The sequence below is a fragment of the Typha angustifolia genome, chromosome 9 (genome assembly GCF_048772165.1).
Source record: "Typha angustifolia cultivar Huaian chromosome 9, ASM4877216v1, whole genome shotgun sequence".
NCBI classification, from domain to species: domain Eukaryota; kingdom Viridiplantae; phylum Streptophyta; class Magnoliopsida; order Poales; family Typhaceae; genus Typha; species Typha angustifolia.
This window is the reverse complement of record NC_133247.1, coordinates 11996961-12008217: the sequence shown is the minus strand read 5'-3', so window position 1 is coordinate 12008217 and position 11257 is coordinate 11996961. Positions and strand designations below refer to the sequence as shown.

General features: G+C 33.1%; 1 protein-coding gene across 2 annotated transcripts; it reads right to left on the bottom strand.

Moving 5' to 3' along the window:
• Positions 1-1618: 1618 nt before the first annotated feature.
• On the bottom strand, positions 1619-9663 carry LOC140766444 (uncharacterized). Of its 2 annotated transcripts, XM_073105788.1 has the most exons (15): positions 9411-9663; positions 9189-9301; positions 9034-9105; positions 8850-8963; positions 7903-7971; positions 7764-7820; positions 6041-6094; positions 5898-5960; positions 5654-5716; positions 5172-5336; positions 4885-5040; positions 3563-3643; positions 3381-3442; positions 3167-3266; positions 1619-1971 (listed from the first exon to the last, which is right to left on the bottom strand). In XM_073105788.1, exons 1-14 carry the CDS (start codon positions 9568-9570, stop codon positions 3197-3199), a joined length of 1299 nt encoding a protein of 432 aa, XP_072961889.1. In that variant the 5' UTR covers positions 9571-9663; the 3' UTR covers positions 1619-1971; positions 3167-3196. The 2 variants fall into 2 exon arrangements, with proteins under 2 accessions (XP_072961889.1, XP_072961890.1); XM_073105789.1 differs by lacking the exons at positions 1619-1971; positions 3167-3266 and having other exon boundaries at positions 3380-3442; positions 4902-5040.
• Between the last annotated feature and the right edge of the window lie 1594 nt (positions 9664-11257).

The following is an 11257-nucleotide window of genomic DNA, read 5'->3' as shown; positions in this document are numbered from 1 at the left end:
AGCGACCAATCTTTTTCCCTATATTTTTTTTTTCTGATATCAAATTACCATAAAAGGGTTAAAAGAAAATTTAGATTTTTTAAAAATTATTCTTAGTATTCTAATAGAATACTTCTTATTTGATATTTTCATTTTTAAAAATAATTGGGCTAAATTAATTCAGGGTGTTGTATAAAAAACAGAGGAAAAAAATAAAGGTTTGGAATACTTGATTCAGGAAATAAAAAGAATTAAGGGTGTTATTTGAATATTTCCCTACTATAATTGCTAGCAATCTCGATCAATCGATGAATCAATCAAGGGTCTCTTTTGCATATATAGCCCTCTCGAAGATCATTTACTTGTTGTAACCCTCCAAAAAATCCTTGATATTTGACCTATTACCCCTCTAATAGTTCCTTATTTATGCAGGCACCCTTCAAAATGTTCCCCATCTTATTCACGTGTAAGCATGTAAAAGAAAAGAAAGCAGCGGATCGTAACAATTAGCTGCCAAAAAGAGTAACCAACGAGCAACGCGTTAATTAGACAAAAAAGTAAGGATCTTTTCAGGGTTTAACGTGTAAAAAAGCAAGGTGCTGCTCAGGAATCTCAAATTTGGGGAGGCTCATATGTAATAATAAACTCTCCAGGGGCGTACACGTAAAACACCCAAACATAAAAGGTTATCGTCTACGTGTCGCAGTCGCAAGCAAGTCGTATCGTACGCCCATATCCCAAACGTGCTTGGACCACCGTAATCATCTGCTTAACCCAAACAGCAAACAGCATTCTTATACAAATCAAATCCGCAGACAAGAGCAAAATTTCTAAAAGGACCCCACATTCTCTAATAATTTTTTCTTTTGGCGTGTGTGTGATTGTGGGTTTGTAGTTTAATTTTTAAACAATGCTGTATACTTAAATTACATGCATTATATTATATAAAATATCTTTTTAACTATAGAAGATATTTATACTTATATTATATTAAATCAAAAAATAAATATATTTAAATTACAAAAGCCTCTTATGCCTAGTTAAATCTAGCCGATTCTGGAATAAGAATAATATAAGTAGTTATAATTATATTTAATGTAATATAAAATATAATGTAATAAAAAAATTAATAAATATTTTAAATCAAAAAACAAAAATATTCTTAATTTGATTGTAAAGTAAGAGAAGAAACTAGTAATCATGTGTTATATAGTCCAGAGGCAATATAGTAAAATAAAATATTATTAAATTTATTTACAAAAGTTGTATGAAATAGGAGAAAATAGAAATGGTAAATTAGTATAGCAGGAAAAGCTAAACTATTTAGTTGCTGTACTAGAATAAAAAAAATTTATTACATAAGACTATTCTTATTCAGAGAGGAATAATAAATCTAAGCCCCATTAAAGATATCCATTAAAGAACTCTTGCCTGACCAACGAATCTAACCCAGATAATATTATAAAAAATTTGTTTGATAGTTTAGTTACTTAACTCGATTCGATTGATAGTTCAGTAGTGAAAAATTAACCCAATTGAAAGTGTTTCAACTCCAACAAATATAAGCACAAGTGAACACATTCAGATAGCAGAACGCATTCTATAAGAGGAATATTCTTATGATTCTGCATGACTTGGTTCCAGTTGTAGCATCAATTCAACACTCATTTGGAGAGGTGATCAGTAAACAATGCAGCATTGGCATAAAAAAAGACATTAGTAACTTTACAGAGGAAAATCACACATCTCTATAGATTTTATACATATGGAACCAAACAAGCTACCAAAAAACAAAAAAGCAACTTAATATCATCAGGAAAACAGAATTCTAGTACCAGACTATACATCTCAAACTACAAAGACACAAGCATCTATTCACTGTAAGTGAGCTATGATAGCCCCAGATATGTGACAATTTGTAGCTTATCTGCGTAGAAGTATGTGCCCTGGAACCAAAGTTTTTGTCACCTTTTTAAAATTGAGGAGCAACATCTGCAAGCAAGGAAGAAAATAAATTATCATAAAGCTTATGGTAAGTATCTTTCAAAGGGCAAACATAGGAATGCTATTATATATTGTAAAGTTCCAGGTAGTCCTGAGGACTGTTTATTTAATCACTTTCATAATCTAGTTCTATGCCAAGACTCTGGCTCTCTACTGTGAAGTAATACTCAGTACTGTGGATCATACCCAGGGAAACAGTTTGCTGTTCATTGCACTATTGATTTAGTCTCCCACACTGAAATGGGATTTCTGCATGATGATTTTCTTTTCTTTTTTGGAGAAAGATATAGGGGCATCTGTTCTCATGCTTGCCTTGCCCTCCATTAGGAATTGTCTAACGTGATATTAACTCTCAAAATCAGTTGTGATAAGGGCAGCACATAAAAGATTCTATCCTTGCTAGATTCATCAGAACCCTGCACTTGGTTTTAAAATAGTTCAATTGCTTTAGGAGCTTCATTTAGAGCGCAGAAACACAGTGATATTCTACTGGACAAACTTATCAGGTAGCTGTCAAGTGCAATTAATTTAAGTTCTGAGCTACTTCATGCGGTTAGCTGTTAAGAGTTAACATGATCTTTTAACGTTAATTATGGACATCATGAATAATATTTCTGTTGAAGAAATGATATACATTGTTAAGATATTACCTTACACTGTTACCTCACAATTTAAATTTTTGGTTCAACTGGTTATCTAAATTCTAACATAACATCACAGTTAGTTTTCTCGGAGGTCATGGGTTCAATAGCCCTCTTCTATTCTCTTAACTCTTAATATTGTAGTACGGTGAACCACATATCCTATTATCTATTATTTCTCCACATGCGATAATAGAGGCACACTTAAGGGGGTGTCTTAAAGACATGATGTACATTGCTGGTCCATTACCTAACAATTCAAGTTTTTGGATTAACTAGCTATCTAACAATCTCACTCTCCAAATTTCATATGCAAGTTAACCTTTTTAATATAGAAACATTAAAGTTACTTGAACAGTTGAAAGCATGAATGATCAAAGCAGGAAGCAATAGCTCTAATATGGAAACAGGGTTATAATCTCAAATATCAATTAGAAGATTGTTTACCAAATATATGAAATAAACCACTTGGTTAACCAACATAACCAAATGCAATTGATAGGAGAAATGAAGGTTGCTGAAATGATCTCAAGAAACCATACCTTCAGTATAGCTTAACAAGCACATGCATTCTACTTGTCAACATGCCTGCGTTTGTGCCTTCGTGATGCATGATTGCGTGTAGTTCTAATTATTTTCTTGCTGCAAAATTATAGCAAATCAAGGTTAAAAGTAAGGACAAAACTTTATCCTGGAAGAAGGAAAGCGAAGTCCCAAGATCAAATCAAAATTGCTGGTTAAAGAATGCTAACTAACCTGAAAATCGTAGAGAAGATTTTGTAGAGACAGAAAAGAGGTATAGCAAACAAAGCAGAGACCTAGAACAATTAAAAGAGAACAGTTTAGAATCTTTAGATGGCAATTGTAATATAAAATTATTAAATACCGACTCCTGAAAGGAAAATAGTCAATGCCAGCAACAACAGATCACATTTTACCATGAACGACACCAGCCTTTTGGTAGCAAGAGGTTTTGAGAGCTCATGCTTCTTCAGATTCTCCTGGACAGCATCTTGAACCTACAGAAACAAAGAGTAAATCATCTTCAAATGTCTCTCTTTTGCAAACACTTCAATATGCCATTACTTAAGCCAAAGTGAGGAATGAAGTTGCAAGCGTAAATACATCCTTCTGGACAAATCCAGGCTAGTTCCGGCTGGAATCAATCTGATACCCAAAACTTGATGAGTTTAAACTTTACACAACTAATAAATAGCGAAAGCTCTTTTTAAGCAAAAAGGATCTCTCAGTGTCATCTTTTATGATCTTCTTTTAATCTATGTGGACTCCATTATTCTGGCCAAAATATAACTTACTCCAAAAGCTTCAGATCAGTGGCTCCGCAAGATTCAAAAATGTAAATTCAATGTAAGTCATGTCACAGTCTATATTTATCATCTGACTCACTAAATTTGAGGAACCAAATATAAAACATTTAAATATGCTAAACATAAATACTATTACAGTTGCAACTCTTTTATCTTCTTAAATTTTATATATGTTTTACTAGGGTTTGACTCAAAAGGTATATGTCACATGAAGCTACAGAAATGCTTGGCTAGCTCATTTAAACTCGAACCGACCTTGATTCAGGCATCAAGTCTTTTCAGACTTCTCCTACCAGAACTTGGAAGAATGGAAATTGCCAAAACGAAAACCTAAATCAGAACAAACTTTGGTACAGTGATCTTCACAGTGCAATTTTTTCTAATATGTGGCATTAATTTTAATAGACATAACAGCACATACAAATAAGAGTGCTCTTACATTCACCCAAAAAATATAGATATAAGTATAGACACATTCCAACATAAAATGGACCAAAGAGATGCATTACATGCCTAGGGTTCTGCACTTTGCCTCTCACTTGTTTGCCCCCCCTTATTATATTGTAACTTTAGTGCCATTACAGCTTAAAGAATTATTTTATTACATGTCTCTTGCTGAACTCCCACCTTTTTGAGTTCTAACATTGTAAAGCAAGAAAGGAAAACCATATTGCAGGTAATTACTATCTCACAGATGTAAAAATTGGTATTATTATCAACAGGTAGAATCCAACATCAACTCAATGATCTCCATATTTACTAAGAAATATAACCAAACAGTCAGAAAGAGCCAATGGAAATCAAAATTATTAGCTTACATTTTTCATCCCCGCTTCGATGATCCACTGAATTATTTGTGTAGTACAAGAATTATGCTTAAAGCATGTGAAGACAATGAGGTTCCAATATAATTACAGAAAATTAAATGATACCTGCTGATGATACATACTTGCTGATTCTAAGAGCTTTGCAAAAGCAGACGCGACATGCTTCTTGTAGGGTTCAATGACACGCTGTACTTTCTCAACATTAGGTTTGATGACTGTAGCAATTTGTTCGATGTAAGGCTCAGAAAACCTCTTGGCTTCCTAAAAAAAATTTAGTGGTCTAACTGAGAATCTAAGTGATAAAAATTTAAAATCATAGGAGTGAATACTGTTGACCACAGCATAATCAAAATAAGTGGATCCAAACCAACTTGAATCACTGCCAAAGATACCTGAAAATAGGGACCTGCTAATTCTTTTACTTTCACAATATGTGGTTTAATGGTACTCCTGCAGATAGCATAAGCCTCAGCAGTTCTATTAGATGCCATTAGCACATAGGGCTCACAAGATGTCGTGATCATTATCCAGCGGTCCTTGAGTGCAGGGATCCATTCCTCCAAAATTTGAACAAAATAAAGAAACAAGGACAATCCATAGGATAAAAATGATCAACTAGTTCTTGAGCACATGATGCATTTCGAAAGATCCAGACAACTTGAACAGGAAATATAACTAAAGATTTGCCTGAACATTACGAATTTCAGAACAAAAAGAAATGTAAAACTACTACAATCAGCTAAAACATGAGGAATGAAGCCATAAATTCCACGCAAATTTCCCAACTATCCAAATCTCGTAAAACAGAGGATACCTGCAAATTGAGCCCAATACAACACAACGATATGGCAATAAGAGGTCTTCAGAAACTTACAGTTTTTACTGTTTCAAAGTGAGGTTCCACCAATTTCTGTGCCTTGGCTGACTTTTCTGCAGCCTGAAAGATTTGAGATAAAAATAGGCGTTATTTATTCTTAACTGAAATTAAATTATATGTATCAACGTTTATGTATGTATGTAGGTATGTTTTTGAATGTATACACAAACACATGCAAACACTGGTGCACACATGCACCGGCCTCATCACAGGTCTACCACCAAATATACATAAGAGAGACCTTCACAAGAAGACAATCCACAGCAGGTTTCAGATGCCTATCCCACTTAGTTGATGCAATATCCTATTAAAAACAATGTTTATAAAAGATTAGAAGAGAAGACAAGTAAAATAAGATGCTTTAATACAATTATGTAAATGTACCTGAAAATGCACTAAATGTGTTGCTAGCCAATGTGGTAGCCAGGCCCTGTGAATCTGATGAGGAACCAAACAATTTAGCCTGATTATTGAGTGAGCTACTAATACACGAGAGAATAATTAAAAGCCCACATCTTTATATAATGCAAGAATTTAACCAAACGAAATTATCATATAACGTAGAAAGCAATAGTCTGAGCCTCAATAGGCGCATTTGGTTACAGCCTTGCAGGAAAGTGAAATAGGTAGTTTTGCGAACTACCCTTGTTGTTTGGCTACAAGAAGAAAGTGAGTTTTCTGACTTCCCCTAAATTAATAGATTTCCCTAATTTTAGTCAAATTCAATTTTTCTTTTAAGGAGGAAGAGTCACACTTCCCAACTCTACCTCCCAGTCACAAGCTTTGCATGTGATATTAAATTCCTCATCCCAACCTACCACTACCCTAACTTATAATCTCTTCATTTTCCTCTTCTAAAACAACAGCGACAAAAAAGAAGGAAAGAATCGTACTGTTCATTATAGGTAATACCTCTGATTAAAGTTTCCTTCTGATTAGAGATCATACTTTTCGTATAATAAAAACAGTGCACTTAAATATAGTGTTCATTGTCTTTTCTTTTTTCTGACAAAGCTCTAATCATCATACTTTTCTTTATAAACATACATCATCATAATTTTTTTTTATTAGACTCATCATACTTTTCTTTACAAACATACATCATCACAATTTTTTTAATTAGAAGCATCAATACTTTTCTTCATATGTCGCCATAATTTTTTTAAATTAGAATCATTGTACTTTTTTCCCATTTAGATAAAGCCCCTACATCATTGTTATATTTATTTTTTCATTAGAATCTCATTTTTTCCTGAAAAATGTAGATCTGACTTTTTTAATGGAAATATTCATTTAACATTACTTGACAATGTACATCTAACATTTTCTTCCTTTTTTATTAGAATAATCATCCTTTATTTTTTGAAAAGATGTACATCTAACGTTTTTTAATGGAAATGTGCATCTAACATTTTTTATGGAAATGTACATCTAACATTACATTTGATTCTTTTGATGAAAATGTACATCTGACTAATAAATTTTTTTTAGTAATAGTTATACATTGTGTATGTATATGAATAGTTTTAAGATATTTTCTCGTTAATATTTGGATCTCTACTTCAATTTTCTCATTTTCAAACCAAATGCCAAAAAGTGACAGTCTTACTTTCAGTTCTTAACTTATCTCAGCCAAGTAAGAAAAAGTAAATAACTCTTAGTTCAAATATTATACTTTCTATTCTCACTAAACAATAGGAAGTGATAAATTATTGTTGAAAAGTAACCCTACGAACTTCCACTTTCCAAGACCACTTCACTTTCCCCACTTTCTGACAACCAAACACTCATAAAAGTTTTAAAAAAGGCATTACCATTCGGATTTCATTTTTGTATTTGTGAGATAGTGTCAACAAACAATTACAAGTTTACAACCTTCTGATTCTGAGACTATAATTTCATCCTCCAAAATCTCTTTAATACAAGCCTATAAAGGTAGAGATTCTATGTTGAAAATATCATCAATTTGATAAATCTTATAAAGTGGCTTGTTTTTGGAGAAAACATTTGCTAGAACATTTGATGGGAGGGCTTGTACCTAAAGCCACAACAGAAAGATGAAAAATAAATGCAGCAAATGTATTTAGATCAAAGAGCCAGAATTCACCTTCATCAATTCTTCTGCTTTTGATCTAGCTTCTACTTGTGCTCCCATCAATTTCTCCTGCAGGAAAGAAGTGAGTCGAGCATTGGTACAAGGCTATGAGAATTACCGTGTACAATATGCCTTATTTGAATTAACAAACCTCCGCCACTCGAAGGGCATGCTCAATTTTTTTAATTCTGTTCCTCTGCTCATTATATATCTTTTCAACCTAAAGAGGCAGAAAGAAATGTGACATCATAGACATAGACAAAATAAACATACAACAAATTCCATTCAGGCATCTATCATGTTGAGTTTTTTGTAAGACAGGATGACATGTGGTATCTCTAATGTACCTGATTTCAAAAGAAATTTCTATGAAGAAAAATTAATATTTACCATCTAGGGCTAGTTTTGAGTCATGGACTGTGTTATATATAAACCATTGCCTCCTTAGACATAAGGGCTTTATACCCACTGATGCAGATCATAAGCTCCAAAAGTTGAGAAGGATCCATATTATTTGGTATTTGGCTTATGATATTAGTAATGTAGATCTAAGTAACAGAAAAGAAAAAAAAAACGATAACAAGGATCTACACATGCATGGTGGATGAATAGACCTAAGTCCTATAAAAAGTTTCATACACTTTGTGGCAAGTATTAGGACTTAAAAATCCTTTCTCATTTTTTCTTACATCTTAGCTATTATTGTTTATATAAAGAATTGGAATTCATAAACATGCATGATGGACGAATAGACCTAACTAAGCCCCACAATAAAATTTAATTCATAAACTTTTGGCAAGTAATAGGACTTAAAAATCAAACTTTCTCATTTTTTTCTTACATCTTAGCTATTATTATTTATACAGATATTTGGAATTCATAAACATGCATGGTCAGATTTAACTAAGCCCTATAATAAAATTAAACTCAAAAACTTTTGGTAACTGATAGGACTTAAAGAGACCCAATTTTTTTCATTTCTTCTTACATCTTAGCTATACAAAGAATTGCACACATTCTGGCAGCTTCTATAACAACTTAAGGCAGAGACAAAGTAAACAAAACTAAAATTGTAGAAAAAGGCAATAATGTGCTTACATCTTCCAATTTACTTCTCAGCTTCTCTATATCTCTCTCAGCTTCACTAACCGAACCCTCCAAAGCTTCTCTCTTCTGACTTTGGATCTCCAATTCACCCTTAAGTTTCTCAATCTGGTCAACAAATTGGCATCACAATCATAAATACAATCATCAACAAAAAAAAAACCTTCTTTATTCTAACCTGCTTCTCAAGTTCATTATTGCGTGCCTGCGCACTTCGCAAGGATTCCTCATCATCCACAGGAACCTTCTTCTGCCAAATTAGGAAGCAACAATAATAAATTAAGACAAAGGATGAATGCTAGTTACCAAAGAGGAATGTATCCAACAGCTCACCTGGAGTAACTTAATCTCACTCTCAAGTGAGGCAATATTTGCCGACTTCTCCTTTATTCTATTCTCCAAGTGTGCGATATTGTCATCCTTTCGAGTTAGCTCATCGCTGCTATCTAAAGCCCCGGATTTTATTTTTTATTTTTTTTTGTGGAAAGAAGCAGAAAACCAAAAGTTTTCAAACTTTTGCAAAGAAAAAAATGATTTGCACGAGAGAAAACCGACCTAGAGATGCGATCTTGGATTTGAGCTGCGCGATTTCTTCCTCGGGCGTCAAATCCGAGACATCCGCTACAACTACGCCTTCGAGCTCCGTTTCGGCTCTGATGCCAACGATCGATAGGAACAGCACGATCGAAACGATCCCAAGCTTCGATTCCGCCATTGGGAGAGAAATTTAACGAGAAAGAAACTACGATCTTTTCTTTTGTACTTTGCTTTTTGAGTTCTTTGCAAAGCGGAAGCGGGAGGGAGAGCGAGAGTTTTATGCCATTATTCCTCATTTTCAAAAAAATTAGGAATAATATGACAAGGGCGTGGAAAGTTTCGCCGACACGTGCAGAGCGGAGGTCTCGGTAGGCAGACACGTCTCGTAACGTGCGAGAGAAAGGCTTAGGACACGTGTGGTCGAAGTAACGGCTGAGAAGCCCTCGGATCTGACCATAGTTAGGACCTGACCGTTGGTTCCCTGTGTCGGGGTAACGGACTCTTTCCAACAAGTAAAAGATCATATATTGGGATAATTTCACTAAAATCCCAGGAACTATCAACAAAAAAACTACTTAAGCTTTCCTCTCTTTTTTTTTCAGTTTTAGAGTTTAATATAGTTAATTTTTTTAGTTTAAAAAAATAATACTTTAAAAAATCTAAGTTATATATATATATATATATATATATAGGCTAAGTGTACTGTTATTTATTAGGCTATTTTATAAATCACACTCTACATTTTACTTATTTTGTGATTCATACTTTGTTTTTGACGATTTTGTAACTCAACCGTCCTTATTTTTCTCTATAGTTCTCGTTTAACATCATAATATCAACTAAATTACTAAAATACTCTTACCACTATTTTTTCTCCTCTCTACCCTCCTCTAAAGAAGGTACAGATAATTTATGTATTTATAAATTATTTCATATATTATAATGGAATATTTTTTTGCTAGTACCGTTTAAATTAACAGAGAATGTTAAATAAGAATTATAAAGAAAAAATAGATATCGAATTACAAAACCTCAGAAACAGTATATGAATCACAAAATAAATAAAATAAGGATGTGATTTGTAAAATTCTCTATTTATTATAGAATAAAATTATTCTTATTTTAATATAAGTTTATTTATAATATTACAGTAAGTAAAACAATCACTACATCAAAATATAAGAGTCTCGTGTTGACTACTCACTATTCACACATCATCCACCTAATATATATATATATTTATTTACATATATGCATATTATTATAATAGAAAAGTATTTATTTCTTATCTCGAGTTCCATAAATTATCTCTATAAATAACTTTATAGTGAAAGATATAGTTTAATTTAATTTACGCTATTTATTTGGGGGTGTGGAATTAGATTTTAAATGTTAGCTTAATTATGTGAGTGTAAATGGTATTTTATTTTCCAAAAGTAAATTTAAGGTGCCGAATTTGCCAATGACCATAGTGCCCTTGTCTCGTATTAAAATCTCCCAATTGGTATCTTCCCACTGCCGCCAAAATTTAGATCTCTTTCTCTTCGTGGTTATATCTCCATTTCCCAGTCGCTTCGTCGCGAGGATTTCTCTTCCCCATTCCTATCTCTAACGAAGGTTTTTAATTTGATCTCAGATTTACTTATATTTTCTACTCGCTCGATGATACCATTACTTTCTATGTTGCTATTTTCGAATATCTGGCGTCGATCCTTGGATTAAATTACTGTTAACGCACGGATTATTCACGGTGGATAGATAGGTCAACAGATGAGGATCAAATCCAGTGGTTATGCAGATCGATTCAGTCGATTCCATTTAAGTTTAGGAAGGAATCGGCTACCGTTCATCGGGAAGCAATAGAT